The 23154-nt window shown below is 39.2% G+C and overlaps 1 protein-coding gene across 3 annotated transcripts in view; it reads right to left on the bottom strand.

The window, feature by feature from the left end:
* The window catches only part of Hltf (helicase like transcription factor), a 59014-nt gene extending 41898 nt beyond the window's left edge, over window positions 1-17116 (bottom strand). For all 3 annotated transcript variants that reach the window (XM_021157690.3, XM_029475292.2, XM_029475291.2), the window contains exons 1-8: window positions 16934-17116; window positions 15803-16010; window positions 10648-10814; window positions 9981-10114; window positions 9260-9357; window positions 7217-7291; window positions 5402-5593; window positions 2399-2494 (exon numbers count right to left, since the gene is read on the bottom strand). In XM_021157690.3, coding sequence (XP_021013349.1) covers window positions 2399-2494; window positions 5402-5593; window positions 7217-7291; window positions 9260-9357; window positions 9981-10114; window positions 10648-10814; window positions 15803-16010; window positions 16934-16953 — 990 coding nt within the window. In that variant the 5' untranslated portion in view covers window positions 16954-17116. The remainder of the gene's footprint in view (window positions 1-2398; window positions 2495-5401; window positions 5594-7216; window positions 7292-9259; window positions 9358-9980; window positions 10115-10647; window positions 10815-15802; window positions 16011-16933) is intronic.
* Window positions 17117-23154: the final 6038 nt, after the last annotated feature.

Below are 23154 nucleotides of genomic sequence, written 5' to 3' on the forward strand. Positions count from 1 at the left end.
TGGGAAGATAGATAGGAGGTTAAATATATATATACACACAAACTGATTTAAATGTTTTCAATGGTATCTCAAAAATGAAAATCGCACTTAAATCCACCCCTGTATTAGTCAGGCACTGGCAGAGCCTCTCAGAAGACAGCTATATCAAGCTCCTGACAGCAAGCTCTTTTTGGCATCCACAATAGTGACTGGGTTTGGTGACTGTATATAGGATGGATCCCCAGGTGGGGCAGTCTCAGCTCCACACTTTGTCTCTATAACTCCTCCCATGGGTGTTTTGGTCCTCCTTCTAAGGATTGAAGTATCCGCACTTTGGTATTCCTTTTTCTTGAACTTCATGTAGTCTATGAATTGTATCTTGTATATTCCGAGCTTCTGGGCTAATATCCACTTATCAGTGAGTACATACTGTGTGTGATTCTTTGTGATTGGTTACCTCACTCAGGATGATACCCTCCAGATCCATCCATTTGCCTAAGAATTTCATAAGTTTATTGTTTTTAATAGCTGAGTAGTACTCCATTGTGTAAATGTACCACATTTTCTGTATCCATTCCTCTGTTGAGGGACATCTGGGTTCTTTCCTGCTTCTGGCTATTATAAATAAGGCTGCTATGAACATAGTGGAGCATGTGTCCTTATTACCAGTTGGAACATCTTCTGGATATATGCCCACGAGTGGTATAGCTGTGTCCTCAGTTAGTACTATGTCCAATTTTCTGAGGATCCGCCAAACTGATTTCCAGAGTGGTTGTACAAGCTTGCAATCCCACGAGCAATGGAAGACCTACTTAGCTTTCTAATTATACATAGACATTTGCTTAAACAGCAATAATATAATCTCCAAAAAAACCCTAAAAATTAATTGTTCTTTATCTTTCCAAATGAATACACACAAAGGAAACCTCTCAATGATGTAACTGTGAAAAAATTAATGATGTTTACATTACAATAAAAAACAATCACACCAATTTTTCAAAAAAAGATTCCCCATTCAGTAAATAATACATCTATCACTAGGCTGCTATTACCATTACTCTCTTTTCTGGAATTCCCAAAGCTGGCAAGATACAGCAACAGTATTTATAACAAAACAAAAACCAAAAACCCACTAAATCTGAGATTCTAGTAAAGTCTCAATAAAAGTAAAATATTTTTAAAACATCTCAATAAGCAGGTCAAAGGACTCATTTTTCTCCTCCCCTGTTCTTCCCTTCTCCCCTCCCTCCCTCCCTCCACCCTCTCTGTCATCTCTCAGCTGCTGCTCTACAGCCATGCCTGCCTGCCGACTACCATGTTCCCCACCATGATAATGGTCATGGTGCTTGTCACAGCAATAGAACAGTAACTAAGACAGATATGGCACTTAAACTCTCTGTGTGTGTGTGTGTGTGTGTATGAGTGTGTGTATGAGTGTGTGTGTGTGTGTGTGTGTGTGTGAGTGTGTGTGTGTGTGTGTGTGTGTGTATGTGTGTGTGTGTGTGTGAGTGTGTGTGTGTGTGTGTGTGTGTGTGTGTGTGTATGTGTGTGTGTGTGTGTCTTCTGGGTTTTTAAAATTTGTTTGTTCTTTCTGTTGTTGCCCTTCTGAAATAGGTTCTAACTATGTAGCCCTGACTGTCCTGGAACTCACTATGTAAGGCAGACTGACCTCTGAATTCAGTGATCCACCCACTTCAGCCTCTTGAGTACTGACATAAAGATATGCACCACCATAGAAATTGGTACTTATAATTCTATAAGCACCATATAAATTCTGGTTAAAAACACTGATCATGTCTCAAAAAGATCAGCTATTACCAGGTACTTGACAACCACTTTTAGTGAGATACAAAGTTCTACAAAAAGTAAAATGAGATGGCTCAGTGGGTAAGAGCACTGACTGCTCTTCCGAAGGTCCTGAGTTCAAATCCCAGGAACCACATGGTGGCTCACAACCACCTGTAATGAGCTCTAATGCCCTCTTCTGGCACATCTGAAGTCAGCTACAGTGTACTTATGTATAATAATAAATAAATCTTTGGGCTGGAGCAAGCAGTGACTGAGAGAACAGAGTTGACCCAAGTGAGCAGGGCCGACCAGAGCAAGTGGGGTTGACCAGAGCAAGCAGAGTTGACCAGAGCAAGCAGAGGTCCTAAAAATTCAATTGCCAACAACCACATGAAGGCTCACAACCATCTGTAAAGCTACATTGTACTCACACACATAAAATAAATAAATCTTAAAAAAAAAAAAGAAAGAAAAAGAAAAAGAAGAAGAAAGAGAAAAAGAAGAAGAAAAAGAAAAAGAAAAAGAAAAAGAAAAAGAAAAAGAAAAAGAAAAAGAAAAAGAAAAAGAAAAAGAAAAAGAAAAAGAAAAAGAAAAAGAAAAAGAAAGAAAAGCGGCCTTCACTCTTTCTTACCTTTCCTGGATGATTCTTCTTGCCTCTCTTACTGAGAAGAGGCCTGCCATCATCAAAGTTGGTAAGAATGACAGCAATAGCAGTAAGAGTTTTGCCCTTTAAAATATTTTTAAAAGACAGATGGTCAGATTCTAAAACCCATATATAAAACATTTCAAGACCTATTCTAAAATCATAAAATACTGAGTATTAGTCAAATCCACAGCATGTATGGTTGTTAAATAATATAGTTATTAATGAAAAGTAAGCAGTTCACTTAATTAAGAAAAAACTTTCTTATACTAAATGACTTCAACAACATCATGGAAACTACAAACATCATGGAAAATTGTCATTTTATGGAAGGACTAACACACTATGAACTTCACAGCTAATTTAAAATAATTAGAAATTCTAACATATAGATGAAGACATTTCCATTATTTTCAATAGTAGGGTTCACAGTAATACAGAAATAAATCTAGCAATTTTAAAGCAGTCCCCAAAGTCTGGTCCTTTTATACCCTTTCAGGAGTATATAATATCAAAATTATGTATGTGTGTGAGTGTGTGTGTGTGTGCGTGCGCGTAGGAAGGTAGATGTGTGAGCATACATATGTATGGGGGCCAGAGAAGACTCTCAATAACAGTCCTCAGGCATGGTTAGCCTCCCTCCAAACCCTCTCCGAAATCCCTCCTCGCTCTTCTAACTCATGGCCTCTTTTTTCAGTAATTTTTGTTACATGCATATACGTGTGTGTGTGTGTGTGTGTGTGTGTGTGTGTATGTGTATGTATATGTATATGTATACATATATATATACACACACATATACACTCATATACTGGTTTTACTGGAAATAATAAATGAGCAACTGTCATTGCTAATGATTGAGTTCTAAGACAAATTTTCTTGAAAGTAACCAATGTAAGGTCTAAGGCATTGTCTTCAAAGGAAACTACAGAATATGTTGTTAGAGTTAATATCAATTTGTAATCAAAAGTTAAAATGTTACAAAACTTGCAAGTTATAATATGACTAAAGCAACTGCCAAAAATGTAACCCCTTTTCTCATACTAGGTTGATGAGGTGGGATAAGCTACTCAGTGTGTGGCACCGTTCCAAAGGCTGACATAACCATCAATATCTATTTCTCTGCCTCTTGACTGCAGTTCCAGGATGACCATCACTTAAATCTCCCCCTGTATCTTCCCCAGAACTGAAACTCAAAATGTAAACATATAAAGTACAGTAATAACATGACAGTTCAGCTCCCAATTTTTTCTCCTAAGCATCAAACCAACTTGCAAAACAAAGGAGACAGCATTCTCATATATGTTATTGTTTAGAGTTAATTAAATTGTGCTACTTATATAAGTTTTTGTCTATTGTTCAAGTATTTCAAAACTATTTAGTTTAATGTCTAATACTGTAAATGTTATAGAGCTCCAAGAGATAGCTCTATGACCAAACCAACAGGAATGGCTATGGTAACCAGTCACAAATATCTACTATGCTGCATACCTACGATCTGTGCTAAAATACGATCTCAAACACCGTCCTGTTTCCTCCCATAGCAATGGTGTTATTAAAGACATCAAGGAGTTTGAGGAGTAGGCCAGTAGGAAGGATGCATGCTTAGTATGGCTAACATCTATGTAATCCCCCGGATAGAGCAAAAAAAGGAAAGATGGAAAGGGGGCTGTAAGAAAACCGCCAGGGGTGCAAAGAGTCAGGGGTTTGTCCTACTGTTTGATTCTAGTTAGGGAACCGTAGCGTTAACAGGAGGATAGCCCCTCGGAATGGGGTTGGACACTGCTAGAAGAGTGAACTGTCTATAGTCATGCCAATGTTACTACCCATCAAGCCACACTGCACCTGAGCATGAGCTGAACCATGGGCTCTAACTCCCTCTCTTCAGCTTACCTCTTTCTTGGTCTGAACATAAGACTGCTTGAGGAGATGGCAGCAGTATCTTCTGTCCTCTTCCTCTGTCTGTCTTATCAGGCCTATCCATCCTGATCCCAGTCCCAGTCCCACTCCCACTGTACACTTTATTACAGCCATATTCTGATCTTGTTATGGCTCCAGTCTGACTTGTGGCCAATCTATCTTGTTTCGTCTGGCTACCATCTGACTTCTCATGGCTCTTGCTTGACTTTTCATGACTCAGGTCAAACTTCTCAGTATGGGTATTACTGTTTCTAAACTTTTTGCCACACCTAGTAACACTGAAACTGGGGTTATACGGAAAGCCAAGCCATGAGGCCAGTGTCCATGCTCTAGTAGCAAGGGAACCTGGAGGAAGGAACAGAGACACCTTGTCCTAGCTTAGCTTAGTGGTAGGCCCTCCCACCTGATAACCTCAAAGTCTGTGGAATCATCAAGCATAATCCTTAAGAAAGATTTTATTTTCTGGCTTGGCTCGATATCTGAGGACGCCTTTCTTGGCCAAGCAGATGTGCAGTAGTCACAGCAAGAAACACATAGATTAGTACAGTTATTTGGGTTACAAGAGGCTGTTAGACTATTCTTTCTCTCTTGTCAGGATTGCTACCACTACCAAAGGACTTCTTTCTTAAAACAGAAAATTAGGTGCAGGCTCCCCAGTTTAAAGTGTGACTCAGCCTTACTCTACTTACTACTGTTTCTTACAACTATGGGGACAGATTTTGCTATCACCAACCTTTACTTTTTAAAAACCCTATGAAAGGCAGGTTGCCATGAATTTCCACAAGAAAAGAAACTTGGGAATGAGTTTTTACACTCATTAATGTTGATGCATTCTGTTACTCATTTTTAACCATTCTTTGTTATTTGACCCATCTGTTGGTTCCCTAGTAGAACCTATTTTTAAAGAAAAACAAGAAAAAAGGAAACAAACAAACAAACAAACAAAACGTATTTTCTATCTACACTGAAAGCAAACCTAGTTCTAAGCTGACACCCTTCTTTCAGCTTAAAACTTTCTTTCTACAAAATCATAATTATAAGATTTTTCTAACTATAGAAAAAAAAGATTACCAAACCCATATCATCCGCTAGAATTCCTCCATGAACATTTTCCGGCCGTTCCTTCACAGAAAAATTTGTTATTGTATTGTAATATAAGTCATTGCGCTGTTCCCAGAATGGTGGCAGTTCTTTGCTGTTCTCTCGTGCGATCATCCAAGCTAGAGCTTGTTTTTGGTGTGGAAGCAACGGTGTTTCAATAGCCTACAAATATAGCATCATAAAGAGAAAGATAATCAGTCCTTTCTCATAAGCAGAACCTGAAACAGTTATCTTCTGGCAGTAGTAAATGTATAAATTACCGAGGCAGTTGATAATGCTGAAGCTTTACATTGTAATCATTGCTATACCTTTGAGTTCTTTAAATTCCCTACATAGCAACAGACCCCGACCCAGACATGGAGCTGGCAGAGATTTCCTCAGTGTTCTGACTATCTCTGCAGCCCATCAACTCCTTCCTTGTCTATGCAGAAGCTTTTTATGCAACACCATTGGTCAGTTCCAGGAATGATTTTTTGAGTTTCTAGAATCATTTTCTGAAAGTATTTGTCTATCAGGAAATGAGTAAAATGAAGAAAACTGACATTTCTTAAAAACAAAACAAACCACAGATAGCCAGGACTAGAGAAGTGGGTCAGGAGTTAAGAACACCATTCTTGCCGGGCATGGTGGCCCACACCTTTAATCCCAGCACTCAGGAGACAGAGGCAGGCGGATTTCTGAGTTCGAGGCCAGCCTGGTCTACAGAGTGAATTCCAGGACAGCCAGGGTTACACAGAGAAACCCTGTCTTAACAAACAAACAAACAAACAAACAAACAAAGAACACTATTCTTCCAGAGGTCCTGAGTTCAATTCCCAGCAACCACATGGTGCCTCACAACCATCTGTAATGGGATCTGATGCCCTCTTCTGATGTGTCTGAAGACAGCTACAGTGTACACATATAAATTAATAAAATAGATTTTATAATCAGCCTAGGTGCCATCAATAAATTAATAGAAATGAAAGGCAGTATATTTACAGAGTAGAGTTTTATTCAGCCATATTATTTATTCAGCCAAAACCATGTCTTATAGGAAAATAGATGGAATTTGGTCATTATTTTGTGGAAAAGGCCAGGCCCAGAAAGAAAGCCAGACCTACATTACATATTTTCTCTCATATTAAGAACTGTGTGTGTAGCCGTGGTGGTGCACGCCTTTAATCCCAGCACTTGGGAGGCAGAGGCAGGCGAATTTGTGAGTTCGAGGCCAGCCTGGTCCACAGAATGAGTTCCAGGACAGCCAGGGCTATACAGAGAAATCCTGTCTCAGGAAAAAAAAAAAGAAAGAAAAAAAATTCTGTGTGTGTGTGTGTGTGTGTGTGTGTGTGTGTGTGTGAGACTGTTCTTCCAGAGGTTCTAAATTCAATTCCCAGCAACCACATGATGGCTCACAACTATCAGTAATGGGATCCGATGCCCTCTTCTGGCATGTCTGAAGATAGCTACAGTGTACTCATATACATAAAATAAATAAATCTTTTTTAAAAAAAAAACTTTATACAACATATACAGAAAGTGTACTCATATACATAAAATAAAAAATCATTTAAAAAAAACCTTTATGCCGGGCGTGGTGGCGCACGCCTTTAATCCCAGCACTCGGGAGGCAGAGGCAGGTGGATTTCTGAGTTCCGAGGCCAGCCTGGTCGACAGAGTGAGTTCCAGGACAGCCAGGGTTACACAGAGAAACCCTGTCTCGAAAAACCAAAAAAAAAAAAAAAAAAAAACAACTTTATACAACATATACAGAAATAATTTTTTTTAAATATACAAGTTCAGTACCTCAGCTGGTTCCATTTCAACAGTTCTATCATCTTCTTTTAAATCTTCAAATAATTTGTCAAATTCCGTTTTGAGCTACAGTTAAAAAACAATAAATGCTGAACAAACCTATTAAAGTATAAATACTATGTAACGTATAGATTTAAAATCATTTCATTGAACAAGTCAAATGCTCAGAGGTATATAATATAAGTATCTGAGATATCCCACCACTCACTGACAAACATATAAGGTAATTTTTCTATAGAAGCAATGCACTCACTTTATATGCACATACACAAAAGTTATAAAGGAGCAAGGATACAGCCTGCAGAGAAAGCACTGGTCCCAGCATTTACCAGGCCCAGTCCTAATGCTACTGAAAGGACAGTGATGAAGCTCTAAGGTGCCAGTCACAGTCCTGTCACAAGTGACTCTGCATGTTTAGGCATAGATATGGCCTATGTCTTACCTTCATAAAATCAAGAATATGAAATAAACTAAACGACCAAGGTTCTTTCTACGATTAAAATTCTGTTATTCTTTTTAGCATTGAGTCTATTTTGGGAGACCTACTAGATACATCTAACTTGCTATGTTCTATAAAATGTTAGGCTAATAGGACAACTTCATCATTACACAATTTAGCTGACCATTAAAACTGATTTGCTCAGTTGTTTTTTGGGGGGGGAGTGGGTGGGTTGTTTGTTTGTTTGTTTGTTTGTTTGTTTTTATATGTGTGAGTACACTGTTGCTCTCTTCAGACTCACCAGAAGAGGGCATCCGATCCCATTATAAACGGTTATGAGCCACCATGTGGTGGCTAGGAATTGAGCTCAGGACCTCTGGAAGAGCAGTCAGTGCTCTTAACCACTGAGCCACCTCTCCAGCCCAATCTAGTTCAGTTTTAAAGTAACTTACACTGTATGTCTTATCATTTCTTTAAAAATTAGCATATGAATACATAGCACCCACCTAGAAGACAGCTTAATACAGGTGGCCTGCAGTTTGCCCACAAAGCACAGGCTCATGCCCTTTGAACACTGAGGAAAAACGAACTGGGAAACAAAAAGAACCTCACTAATGGATAAATGGATATAAAATGGTTTAGTGCTACTGTCAAAAACCATTAGTGAATACACAGTCATAAAAATGTTTTAATGTTATTGTCTAAATAATCTATATTAACATTAACAAACACTGTATATATTTTTTCGAAGTAACTTGGTGTAACAACATACTGAATTACAAATCAGACAAAAAAGTAGAATATACACCAAAATTTTTAAGTTTTTTTAAGATTGTATTTGCACCTTTTTGTAAAGAAAATAGTTGTCACATTCTAGTGTTTTTTATCACTACTTTGGACATTCTAAAAGTTTCAAACAAAAATTATATATATAATCATATCCATTTTATGAATGTATAGTTGTATATATGTGAATCTACCTTCCTTCTCATAGATCTAGCTAAACAACAGTCACACAAAAGTTATGTTTACACTGAGTCTGTATATATACATTTCCCTTGCCATTATTCCATAACCAATATGGTGTAACTACTGTATATCTTTTACACTTATAGCAGATTTATAATGTAAATTATGGCAGAAAATTAATTTAGAAATTGTTTAAAATACATAGCATGTGCAAAGACAATGCCTTTTATATAAGAGACTGGATGGTTCCAGAATTAAAAGGGATGAATGTATTCCTTATCACTGCCTTTTTAGACTATGTCTGCAAATAAATATCTACATTCTATTTGTTATACAAGTTTTCATTGTACTTTAAACAATATACCTAAAGATTACTAATACCAGCACATAGATATTCAACCTATTCTTTTAAACAGCAACCTTTAGCACTAAAAATTTACATTACAGTACAAAATAAGAGCGTATCAGTGGTAGCAGACGTGACAAACTTTTGTAATCCCAGTATTTGAGAGGCAGAGGCAGGAAGACCAGAGTTCCAGGCCATGCTCAGTTAGATAGTGATTCCTGACATAAGCCTGCATGAGACCTTGACTCAAAACCAAAGCAACCAACCACAAAAAGCTTACCTGGTCAGTTGTCATCTGTACTGCCACATGAGCCGGCCTACTATAGCTTGGTCCAGCTCTCCCAGAGCCCCATGCGTTCTCCAAACTCGACCCTAAAGCTATCATTTCCAAACATTAGGAATAAAATAGCCAAGTAAAAGGAAATTAAGCAACAGGAACAAACTAAATAACCAAACAGTATTAAAACTTCCCAGACCTGGCTGTGTACCTCACCTCAGTGGCAGAATACTTGGCTAGCATAGACAGTTCCCAGTACTACAATGAATATTAAAAATGAAACAAAATATAATACATTATTTAAGTGGTCTACCACTGAATCATATTCCTAGACCTAAAAAAAAATTTTTAAAGCTATATACTAAATGAAAAAAAAACTTATATTACTAAAATAATAACATACTATTTGAATAAGTTCTAACCAAACATTAAATTCCTTTCCATTCCTTACTAATCAGTTTTTCTTGTCTAAAAGTTAACTATTTTGTATAAGTAGTCTACAACGGTTACACAATGACAGTCAACATGATGCCTTCCTCAGAACGTGCCCTGCTGTTACATGATGAATTACTACAATATTCAACAGAAATATAAAAGGAAAAGTCAGCAAAGACTACCAAAAAAAGTTATAACTTGGAGCATTTTGTACATTACTACTTTAGCCAATCAAACTCATAGAGACTGATTACTTAATACTCCCCGCATCTTACAATATCAAACTTACTCTTTGGTGTGGGACCCAACTTAAGTCCATGTTTCTTCAACTGCTCTAAAACCACGTTTCTATTTTCTTCTTTTCCCCAGAAAGTCATATGAAGAGGCATGGTAAAAGTATTACTTGAACCAAAAGGAACTACACTATTACAGGACGGGAGAAAAAGGAGAAGTGGAAAGTTATTTCTATACTAATTCTGAATGCTAAATATACCACCAAACACAGACATGTAAAAGAAGGAATTATTTAAGCAAATTTGAAAAATCACAGTACACAGGAGGCTAAGGAAGGGTTCAGAGTTCGAGGCCAGGTTGTACTACCAGGAGCCCTCCATCATGAAATGCCTGTTGTAACGCATGCCTGTCATGCCAGCACTCAGGAGGAGTTTGAGGCTGGAGGGTCACTGTGAGTTAAGCTAGGTACAATAGCAAGACACAGGATATACTTCCTAATATGTAAACCCAAGGGAAAACAAAACCCTTTTTTTCTCCATGGTTATAATGTAAAGAGAATTAGAGAGGACAGCTATTTGCTGGATAGAAAAGGCAGAGAAGAAAATTGAACATATCTAAAGTACAGTAATATTAGGAGCCATGACACTTCCAGAGGCTCCAAAAGTGCTAACATAGTCAAAGATAACTAAAACCACAAGGATTAAACTCTAAAAGCACATTACCCTTCCACTTGTGCCAATTTGTTGTCCATGATATAGGCCACGGCAGCTGCAATCTCTCTCTTTATATGGCCAACCTGATTTCCATTCACATTATTTACTTTTATAGCATTCTTATCATAGGGATTATTAGGCTCTCGTTGTAAAGCAACCATTTCATTATTATTTACCTAGTAAAAATAAGGAACAGATGTAAATATATAAATATGAAGAGTGATAACTTGACTTAGTTGTTCGCTTTCTAGAGTTTCCATTCATGCATTATTGTTAGTTTTTCTTTGTTTTTTGTTTGCTTGCTTGGAACAGAGTCTCATGTATCCAGGACTGGCCTCAAATTAGATATGCAGTCAAAGATGATCCTGAACTAAAAAAATTGAACCTTCTTCCACTTGTTCCTAAGTGCTGAGATTACAGGTATGCACCGCCATTCTCAGCACTTTATTGTGTGTGGGACTGAACCCCAGGGCTTGGTAAGGACTACAAAGCATCCATCAATTGAGCCACAGTCCCAGCCCAAACTAGAAATATTAAGGAATTATGTTTTACAATGGCTCTTCTTCTCTACTTTTCTAATTTATATTCATTAGGAAGGCTAATAAACCATTAAAATCTGAAAAGTACAGTCAAATCTACTGTAAGATTCATTCGTCCTATATTGTTCAAGAGGTAATTTTTGGCTATACTTGCCCAGGTTGGGTCAGAGACACCTGCTTATCCATGTTCACATTTACTCTACTCATTGTGGCTAGGACATGGACACAGCCTATATGTCCATCAACTGACAAGAAGTGAAAATGCAGTGCCATCTACAATGGAATTTATATAAAGAAAAATAAAATGTGCAGGTCAATACAGCTGGTAAACATTACACTTAAGTAACCCAGACCCATAGCTACAAAGACCACATGTTCTCAATCATGTGGATCAGAGTGTCAAATCATTAGGTTTGTTTGATTTGGAATGCCTTACAATCCAGGAAACCAGAAACGGACAATGAGGGGAGGGCTTAAGGGTAGGAGAAAGAAGCCAGGTGGTATGAAAAGAAAAATAATGTGGAGGTTGAAGTGGGAGAGAACTGAGAAGATAGAGCAGAGAAACGTTTGGGGAGAGAGAATTTCCAGGAAGATATGTATGAAAATGGCAATGTAGAAATCGTGTGTGTGTGTGTGTGTGTGTGTGTGTGTGTGTCTGTGTAGTATTTTTCCATATAACAGAGTTTATTTAGAGTTACCCTACATGGGAGACTATGCTAATCCCAGAATCCACAGGTTTCCAAACAAAAAGTTCAGTGCCAGGTATGGGACACTACCAGTAGTCCAAACGATTCCCAAAACAATACAGGATATTGTCTTGGCTCTTGGCTTCCCAGAAGAACGTGATGGTAAGGCAAGCATAGACACATCATACATTGGCCACAGGACCGGGAGGAATGAAGGAGGTTCTGACTCAGTCCCTGCTGAGTAGCTTGCATAGTACTGGAAGGTGCTATGGAGTCCTCTGGTGGTGGGTGAGGGGGTCATCAACAATCTTACTCAGCTGTGACCTGCAGTGACTGGTGTGACAAGAACTGTCCATGGGTGTAACAGGCGTGAATGTTATGGGAGTAACTAACCATTTTCTGTTTGGGTTTCTTTTTATCAACATGATTTCAATTTATATATGTACATGTATTGAAAAATTACAGAATATATAAAGTCAGTTATAGTATTAAAAACTTTATGAAAAAGCCAGGCGTGGTGGCACACCCCTTTAATCCCAGCACTCGGGAGGCAGAGGCAGGTGGATTTCTGAGTTCGAGGCCAGCCTGGTCAGGACAGCCAGGGCTACACAGAGAAACCCTGTCTTGAAAAAACAAAAACAAAAACAAAACAAAACAAAACAAAAAAAAACCTTTATGAAATTCAATGTTTTAAAATGATATTACCTGCAAATACTATACAGTAGGAAAATGAACTAAACATGTAATCTATATACATTCTTTTTTATTATTATTATTACATGTAAGTACACTGTAGCTGTCCTCAGACACTCCAGAAGAGGGCACCAGATCTCATTACGGATGGTTGTGAGCCACCATGTGGTTGCTGGGATTTGAACTCAGGACCTTGGGAAGAGCAATCAGTGCTCTTAACCACTGAGCCATCTCTCCAGCCCCATCTATATACATTCTTATTAGTTAACTAGTATCATAGGAGCTGTGATGAAAGGATGGACCATCTAGAGACTGCCGTATCCTGGGATCCATCCCATAATCAGCTTCTAAACGCTGACACCATTGCATACACTAGCAAGATTTTGCTGAAAGGACCCAAAGATAGCTGTCTCTTGTGAGACTATGCAGGGGCCTAGCAAACACAGGAGTGGATGCTCACAGTCAGCTATTGGATATATCACAGGGCTCCCAATGGAGAAGCTAGAGAAAGTACCCAAGGAGCTAAAGGGATCTGCAACCCTATAGTTGGAACAACATGATGAACTAACCAGTACCCCGGAGCTCTTGTCTCTAGCTGCATATGTATCGAAAGATGGCCTAGTCGGCCATCACTGGAAAGAGAGGCCCATTGGACTTGCAAACTTTATATACCCCAATATAGGGGAATACCAGGGCCAAAAGAATGGGAATGGGAGGGTAGGGAAGTGGGGGGCGGTATGGGGGACTTTTGGGATAGCATTGGAAATGTAATTGAGGAAAATATGTAATAAAAAAAAAACAGTGAAAAAAAAAAAAAAGAAATTATTCTAAGATCAATATAACTGATTGTTCTAAGATTAATAACTATAACCTGACACTTCATAGAAGTGTAATTTAGAAAACTGTAAGTTTTGAAGTTGCACAAATATGAAATACAACTCATAAAAGGATGTGAGAACCAGAGAATAGATAGATGCCAACTAAGAATGGATAGATTCGGCTGGGCAGTGGTGGCGCACGCCTTTAATCCCAGCACTTGGGAGGCAGAGGTAGGCGGATTTCTGAGTTCGAGGCCAGCCTGGTCTACAAATGAGTTCCAGGACAGCCAGGGCTATACAGAGTCTCGAAAAAACAAAACAAAACCAAAAAAGAATGAATAGGTTCTTAAAATGCCTAGAAGAGAAAGATTTCACGAGTGAATACTAAGTACTACAGTCAGCACAAGGGTAAACAGAACATCTGAAAAGCATGGTAAGAAAAAGAAAGGATGTGGGAAAAACAGAAAAATGGAAAAAGACAGCACAAAGGATCCAGAGGCTATAGTAGACATGGGTAGAAAACAGAGAAACATCGAGGGAGTCAATGAGAACATAAGGAGCTTCTAAAACGGAAATGGCTTTAGAATAAACAAACACTTAAAAGTATAGTTTTAGAATTTTTTCTGAAATAAGAGAGAACAAATTTATAGAATAAATACTTTAATAAAACTATTAGACTTTTTTTTTAAACCCACATATCATTTAATCATCAGGCAAAAAAAAAAAAAAATTCCAATTTACTTAAGACAGAAAATCCTAAATTTTCAGTATCACTATATTGTGTAATGTTAGGATACCCAGAAAAAATGGGACCAAGCACTTTATTTATATTTGGACAAATTCTCAAGTAGAAAATGGAAATTATGAATTCACAAAAATTCAAAAAACAATTGTTCTTCCCTAAGTAATCTCCTATATACGACATCTCATACAACTACTAAACAACTGAGTTATGCCAACGTAAAAAATACAGAGAATAAAAACATGACAAACAGGAAACACAGAATTCCTCCAAGGAATCTCCTCAAATTTCAATTACAAATAAAGAGTTCTGAGATCATCAAGTACTCTGAAGGCTGGGACAAGTGGGCCACTATGAGTTCACTGAGTTCAGGGTCAACCTTGGATTACTTAGTGAGTTCCAGACCAGCCTAGGCTGGAGTCTTAATTCAAACGATTCCCCCCCCCCCACACACACACACACACACACGGAAAAAAAAAAAAAAAAACTTTTAATAAACTCAATAAGCTTTAATATAAAAATATGAAAACAATGAGAGAAGGGGGAAAGTAAGAAATTAAGAAGATTCCACAAAAGAGACCTTTCTTTTAAATGATACACATCTATAGCAGGAAATGAGAACAGACCTTATAGCTCATAACAGCCAAAACTAATATAATAATTTTGATCATAACTGGAAAAAATACATTTTAAATAATCAACAATATCCAATATTGATTGCATGTATATATATACATATATATGTATATGTATATATATATACATATATATATATATACTGATTCCATTAATAAAAATGAAATGTAAAAACTGAGGGTTTTTTTTAAGATGTATTTTATTTTTAATCATTCATATGTGTGTACTGGGGGACAGTAGTCATGTATGCCAGAAGAGGGCATTGGGACACCTGCAGCTGCAGTTGCTGTTGTGCCAGCCAAGAGTACTGAGAATAGTACTCCAAGAGTACTGAGAATAGTACTCCAAGAGTACTGAGAATAGTACTCCAATCCTCTGCAGGAACAGCAAGGGCTCTTACCTGCTGAGTCGTCTCTTCAGCCCCCAAACTGCAGTTTAAAGAAATACAGACCGAACTATACTAACGTAAAGTGATACAACTGGTATTTGTTTTTACAGGACAAGAAGAAAAAAAAAAGAAAGAAAGCAAAAATAGAAAATACTTGCTAACCACTGAATCTTTTTCTCATTTTGTTAAAAATTTTCTCATAATAAATTAAATATCATTAGAATTATATTACTAAATAACAAAGATGCCCTTAATAAAGATTATTGTTCAAAGAAAATTATATATATTCTCAATTTGTCCCATTTTCTTTCTCTCACACACATTTTCACATACATTCATTTCGGAGAACAGGAATACGTAAGAAAGAACCGGACTGTTTTTATTACAAAAATGGATCAGCTAATGCAAAACATGATGGATTTGAAGTCATTTCTTAAATTTACCACGTTCCTCAGTAATCACAAGGACCAAATGTGTGGGTAAAAGTGCTTTATAAACTGTAAGCATAGAAGAAATGTAAGAAGTTAATCCAAGTTAGTCAAGGTATTTATGACTAGCCTTTCATTCAAAGTAAAACATTCATTGTATACATCACCTTTTACTATAACTTACTGTTAAAACCATAGACATGCCACAATTTTATCATCTAATTTTATACTTACAACTCCTGTGTAATAGCGTAGCCCAACAACTTGTCCTCTCATAGTTCCAAATAAAACCAAATCTTGCTCTTCCTCACTCGTTAGGAAGTCATCTGGAGGAATAATGTCTTGGAATTCAAAATGTGGCAAGAAAGTTGAGTATGAAAGTCTTGGAATATTTTCGTGTGATCCATACTGGACAGACTGTGAATACTTCCAAACAGGACCCCTATTTTAAACAAAACAAAACCAGGACTTGTTTTTCTTTTTCTTTTTTTTTTTTTTTTTGGTTTTTTCAAGACAGGGTTTTTCTGTATAGCCCTGTATGTCCTGGTCCCCTAACCCCTTCCCCTCCTCTCCCCTCTTCTCTTTCCTTTTCTGAAACTGGGTTTCTCTGTGTAGCCTTGGCTGTCCTACTCGCTCAGTAGACCAGGCTGGCCTCAAACTCAGAGATCCACCTGCCTCTCCCTCCCAGGTACCTGGCTACCACTGCCAGCTATGAAAATAATTTTAAATTTTAACATAAATACATCCACAGCATCCTCTGCTTTAACTCCTTCGGAACAGAACACATTTTAAACCGAGCATCTAAATTGTGACATTATAGAGAACTGACCATGAAGCCCCATTATTTTAAAGGATAGGGATAATTATTGCAAAAATGGGCATGAAAGCCACAGAAGATGATGAAAAGAGGTGTTTGCTGGAAGCCTCCTAGAAGATGTCATTCTCCTAAAAACACACGGGGCTATCAAGTCGCGAGTTTCCCTCTCAGCTCCTCTGCAAATATGCTTTACTGCGCTTTTGCATAGTGCCGGGAAATACACCAAGTTGGAAGCTGTTACCATAACAATGCCTAGCGAACAGTGGGATAACATTGGTGAATAAATCACTTCGGGTGGAAGCCGCCCCCCCTCCGTCCCCCCCCCCCCCCCCCCCCCCCCCCCCCCGTCCAAGCCCTTGACGCAGATTCTCCGAGGTCGCAGCCACTCTGGTCAGCCGCGACAATGCATTGGTGCCTCCAGGAGCAACACCGGCAAGCGACCCGCAGAAGGGATGCAAACTGCACCTATAAAGCGCCGGGGCGCGCACCTTCACTTGAATAGAGCACAGAGCAATTGGCCTCACGCCCAGCCCCCCTCAGCCCTTCACCTCGTGAACGTATAGGACATGGCGCGGGGTGGGGTGACTTCGGGATGCCCTGGGCTCCCAGATCTTCCCAGACAGCCTGATAAAGCTCCTCAAGGCGTCGTGGCCCAGGCGCCAGAATCCAAATCAGAACCGCCAGGCCGCGTCCGCCCGGTGAGACGTGTCCACACCACTCCTTCCTGCAACAGTCTGAGAAACCGGTGACGTTTTGCGATCGGCACCGCCAGGGCCCAATCCAAAGGAAGAGTCTATGAAGACCAACCAATCACAATACAAGAGGGTGGGGAGCTCCGCCCAGTGCTGCGATTCAAAGGCAGTGCGGCGCGTCCGGGTTCTACCGGGTTCTTCCGCAGTCCGAGACGGCTTGCGCGGTAAAACATCGAGGCTTCTTGAGTGAGCCACCGGGCTCAAGGTTCTGACGGACTAGGGGGAAACAGGTCTTCTAGCCACTGCCCTAACGCCTCAAGGATGTCCCCATAGGTCAGACCCTCCCTATCTGATGGAATGGAGCCCTGGGGGGATACCTGCATTTCCTCTGCTGAGCCCTGACTATTTATTCTTAGCGACTTCCGTGTATGCGAGACCCTGAGTTCTGGAAATCTGAGTGAGAACTTACGAATTTCCTTCCCCCATCTCGCTTTTTTTTTTTTTTAAGATTTATTTATTTATTATATGTTAGTACACTGTAGCTGTCTTCAGACACTCCAGAAGAGGGCATCAGATTTCGTTAGGGATAGTTGTGAGCCACCATGTGGTTGCTGGGATTTGAACTCGGGACCTTCGGAAGAGCAGTAGGCACTCTTAACCACTGAGCCATCCACCAGCCCCCCATCTCGCTTTTATTGTGTTTAAAGAAATTTTCTTTCCTTGGTAGAAGAAAGCCATAAAGTAAGACAACCTAATAGCTCTTGCTGAAAAAGGCAGACTGGTCCAACATTAGTTGTAAGGTCCGAGGTGGCGGCTGGGGCCACGTGTGTTTTCTTAGGAAAATGAAGGAGGCACTGTAAAGAAACTTTATAATCTAAAGGGACATTTCACCTTGGAGTTTTGTATGCACCAGTATCAGCCAAGGTAAAGGTAATTCCAGCATCTTGAAAGACCATGAAACCACTTTGGACGAAGCAGCCATTAACTGCTGCATCTTCTGCTGCACCAACAGTAGGAAGCTAATGGTATTGTCCAGCCAAACATAATAGGGTGTGCTGTAAACCATCGGAATGTCTAGATGTGTTTGTAAACATTTTAAACACTGGAAGTCATCCTTCCTAGAGTGGTCCATTTTATGCTTCCATCAGCAGAGGACGAAAGGTGGTCAGTAAGATGTTTTAAGAGGCACGTGTTCATTGTCTTAAATATTGATGCTCTGTGAACTAAAAGTAAAATGAGACCATTTGAGGATAGGCTGCTGGAATGGCACCCTAGGGAATACTATGATAAAAAGAAAGGAGAGAGAGAGAGAGAGAGAGAGAGAGAGAGAGAGAGAGAGAGAGAGAGAGAGAGAGAAGCAAAAACAAGAAAACTAACTTTAACAGTATTAAGAGACAATTTATGCTGGAGGCAAATATCAGTAACTGGCCTGGGAAACACAGAATTAGGCCACCCCAAATGCTATGTTTCAACTGAAGCCATTTCATGAAGTTTTTATACTAACAGAACATAGAAAGTCATAAATCAAGATACTTTCCAAATACATTTGATGTGACCATTAGGTAGGTGGGAAAGAGTATTACAGGGAACCTTTATTAGAGACCAAAGATGCTGACACTATCCTTAGCTGTTTAGTTTGCTGAGTGGTAGCACTGTATGTACATTCCAAATGATTTACCCTGTGGTCACAGAAACATGTTAAGTGCAGAAGAGGACAATAAGTAGCTATTAAGAAGGCTAGAGATGGCCTCAGAAACTTTGGCTCTGGGTTTGCAGCATTTCAAATGCTGCACAATCAGTGTAGCTCAGTTAATTTGATGGTGCATCGTCTTTCCTGGGATTTTTGTGCATGTTAAGCAGCCACTCTTCCTCTGAGTTACATCTCTAGCCCTCACTGAGAATCTGAAGAATGAAATATTTCATTCCCCCAACAGGAAACTTACTGCAGATAATGATGTTTCGTTTGTTTCGGCTATTTCACTTTCTTCATGGTATATTATGATACAAATGTAAAGTTGGGTTTTGGGTTTTTGTTTTTTTTGTTTTTTGTTTTTTTTCAGTATTAGGTATTGAATCTTGGGGCCTGTCCAACCTGGGAAAGCTCTCTATACACAAGCTATATCCACAGCCTTTATTTTATTTGGAACTTTGTGACAAGGACTCAGAAAGTTACCCAGGCTGGGGGTTCTGAGCGCAACTTTGATCCTGAGGCAGAAGCCTCAGCCTCCACATAACTGGTAACATTTTATGTGTAAAATTAAGAAAGCTATGCTCATTGGACTAAATAATAAAATCCCTTATAACATGGTTCTTTAACAGCATTTTTTTTCTGCTGAAAGCAAAAACCTAAACCCCAACAACAAAGACAAACCATTGTCCTCTGACGCGGACTGGACTCAGTCGGCCCCTCAACCCGAAGGAGAATCAGGGTCCTGGTATTCAGGTGGGCAAGAAGTCAGCAGGATGACAAACAACACTGACACAGAGAGAGTGCTGTATCTGAATGTAATTGCTCAAAGTGAGCATCAGACTTATAAAACAGAAGAAAATAAGGAAATTAGGTGACACATCAGCCAAAGTACATTGAGGTTACTGGATGCTTAATGACTCTTTACACAAAAAGAAGAATGCATACATAAAGATTAGCAGGATCTAGGCAATGTAACAACTGAGACACAGTCAGCTCTATCTAAGGTCAGCTATATTCTTAGAAGCCAGGTGTGAGGTTGTTATGCTCCCAGGGCAAGGGCTTTCACCCTCAAGTCATGGTTCTAATTAGGAAGTTCCACTCTAGCTAACCTTCTCATGAATAATGCAATACTCTAAAACCACAGCCTGATCTACTTCCTAAACCATTGTAAATTCCTGTATATGGGAGTGACTTGGCTGTTATTCTAAGTGATAGTGTCGGGGACTTTCTTCTATTAAGTAATGTAGTCTGCCATACATAACTATAATAAGAATTCTAAACTTACTTTGCTAAGCTTGCCCTGAGATTTCTAACTCTATGTAGTAGATAGTAATGCCTGATTTCTTTCACTATCTCTCTTACAATACTGGAGGCAATTTTGAATGTTACTGAGTAGGTAACATTCTTACTAAATTCCAAGCCCAGGGTCGGCTCAAGGACTGCCTAGGACATTGGTGAAGGCCAGGAAGCAAAGTTAGGTGTTTGACAAATCATTGCTTGGAGGCACCTGTAATAAAACAATACTGAAAGAAAGCACACAGATCCATTCCCCGACTAATGAAAGGAACAAGTGTGGAGCATCCCTGCTACAGGATGCCAAGTCTCCAGGACACTAAGTTCCTGTGAAACTTTTTGCCTTGGGATTGTGTCCGAGCTTTTGGGCCTGCCACACAGTTTTTACTGGAGTGGGTGTGGCAGTCCTTCAGCTACAAAACGAACCTATTTACTCAAGTAATCATGTAGAAAAAAAAGCCCTATACAAGCTCCCTTTGCCAAAGGGGTTGCTATCACTCATACAACACCTGAGGATTCATCTGAAGATTAGACTCAAAATGTTCCATACCAAGTTTCCTTAGATACTTCCCCAAGATAGGTAAATGTATATATGTGTATTTCTATACTACCAATCTATTAAAAATGCCATATAATTCTCTATTGATAAATACATATTGAATAAATGAGATAGGAAGATGCCTGGGGCTAAGACTGTCTAAAAGGAATACAACAGAGTATGACAGAGCAAGACACACAACAACTTGTGGCCTCTGTGTGTATAACCCTGCATGCATAAATACACATATATCACACAAACACACACTCATGCACAGGTGTGCTCACCTATGCACAAAAAGCCAAAGAATATTTTAAAAGAGAAAAATTGTTACTTATTTATAACTGCTTTTTCTCACATAACCAGGTACCAATAGATTAGTGTTCATGACAAAATGCTGGGCAAACCATAACTGGGAGAACAGAAAAAGAGATGGAAAATTAATGCTGAGTAAAGTTAGTTCAGCTTGGCTAGTTAGTATCAAGCACTTGCTTTTAGAAATGAATAGTATGGCTGGAAGAGAACGGGCTGTCTTTCCAGGTGGACCTGGATTCAATTCCCAGCAACCATATGGTTGCTCACAACTGTCTGTAACTAGACATACATTCAGCCAAAACACCAATGTACATAAAATAAAAATAAATCATTTCTTAAAAGAGCAATGAATAATATGATCTTTGCTATTATTCTTGTAAAATAAGTTATTGTCTAATGAGTCCTTCAACCCATAATGAGAAATATGGTTGGTTGAAGTCTGTTTCTGAATGAGGTTTAGTTGGCATCAGATCTCATTATAGATGATTATGAGCCACCATGTAGTTGTTGTGAATTGAACTCAGGACGTCTGGAAGTGCTCTTAACTGCTAAGCCATCTCTCCAGCCCCGACTTGAACTATTTTATTAACAATCTCTTGTTTAAACTCCTTCCTAGTTCACCTCCCAGTGTAGTTTTGTTCTTTATCCAGCAGCTAGTGATCTTTCCTCTAATTAAATAATATCATACCATCACCCCAGATGTTCTAATGAGTTACATTGATGTAACATGATGGCTAAACATCTATGGCATTTTGTGTTCCTTCTTTGTCCTAGTTCACATCAGGAGTCTCAAGACTGTGTGCTCCAGCCATGATGGTCTTTGTTGGTTATGGCCCTGGTACCACCAGCTTGTTAAGATCTTACAGGTTCTGAAATATCACTTTTCTCTGTGTGGACCAACATATCTTTCCATGCCTAGTTTTTTCATGCTTCATTCAGATCTTAGTTCAAAAACCACGCCCTCAGAAATTCACTCCCAAACTTCTCAGTTTAAAAAATAGTTTCCTTCTCAAGCTGATGCTGGGCCCTTGCACTCCCAGGCACATAGAGTGGGAATATGGGATTCCTTTTCACTGCTGGCCTGCCTCAGAGTTTCACCAAAAGCTGCAACTTTATTTGAGTCACATGAGGGCTGTGGACTTGTCCCTGAATTGGGACTGTTTGTCTCTCTTTTCTCTAGGAATGCCTGGTTCCATTTATGGATGGGGCTCTGCCCATGCCCTCTGTTCAGTGAGGACCCTTCTATCTGAAGCTATCTATGTTCTTGTCTTCTTTTCAATGTATCTTCCTTCTGCTACTTTTCAACTGTTCAGTCACCATCTTTATGCATTTCTAATGAATGTATTCCTTCTTCGTCTCTTTGGAAAGGAATCTGCTCTTACACTTGCTCTTCTCTCTACCTGGTCGTATGAAGACTTTGTCTGCATCTTACCCATCTACCTGTGGATTTCTAATCTCTAAAAACGATAGGCAGTGCAAACGTTAAATTGTCAGTTACATACCCAAGATGAATGCTCTTGGGAGAAATGATATTTGGGTGATGTAAATTGGGGCAGGTGGGGAGAACATTCAGCGAGTTGGTAAGGCCACAGAATTGGTTGATTTCCTTAAAAGAGTGAGCATAGATAAAGTATGTGCACAGGGTATCTAATTTTAGAGTCTAGAAAACCTAAAGGTAGGATCCAGCAAAAGAGATTGTAGGAGAAATATTTGAGAACAGAAGCTAAGGAAAAACAGTGATTTAAAAAGAGAACATGAAACCAGGTGGTAGTGGTAGTGCACACTTAATCCCAACACTCAGGAGGCAGAGGCAGGCAGATCTTTGTAAATTCAAGGCCAATCTGGTTTACACAGAGAGTTCCAGGACAGCCAAAGCTACACAGAGAAACTCTGTTTTAGGGGGTTGGAGTGGGGGGAAGAGAATATGAAGCCAGATTGGGTGGCTGGCACCTGCAATCTGATTACTCAGGAAACAGAGGCAAGAGGGATGCAGTAATTTTTAGGCTAGCCTGAGCTATTGTGATTAAAAAACAAGATCAAGAAGAAACCCCTCACTCCAGAAATTGGGTATGAGTCTGTTATGGTTTGTAAATGATATATCCCATTTTTGATGCATGTGTTCTGACATACGTGTCCTGCCCATCCCCCACATGGATAAAATGGGATCACCTAGTTTCTTGCTCCTTTTACCGTGACTGCCTGTGGCATGCCTTCTCTGCCATGATGAAATTGTCTCCCTAT

This window comes from Mus caroli, unplaced genomic scaffold (genome assembly GCF_978045245.1).
Source record: "Mus caroli unplaced genomic scaffold, Mus_caroli_1 scaffold_3, whole genome shotgun sequence".
NCBI lineage: Eukaryota > Metazoa > Chordata > Mammalia > Rodentia > Muridae > Mus > Mus caroli.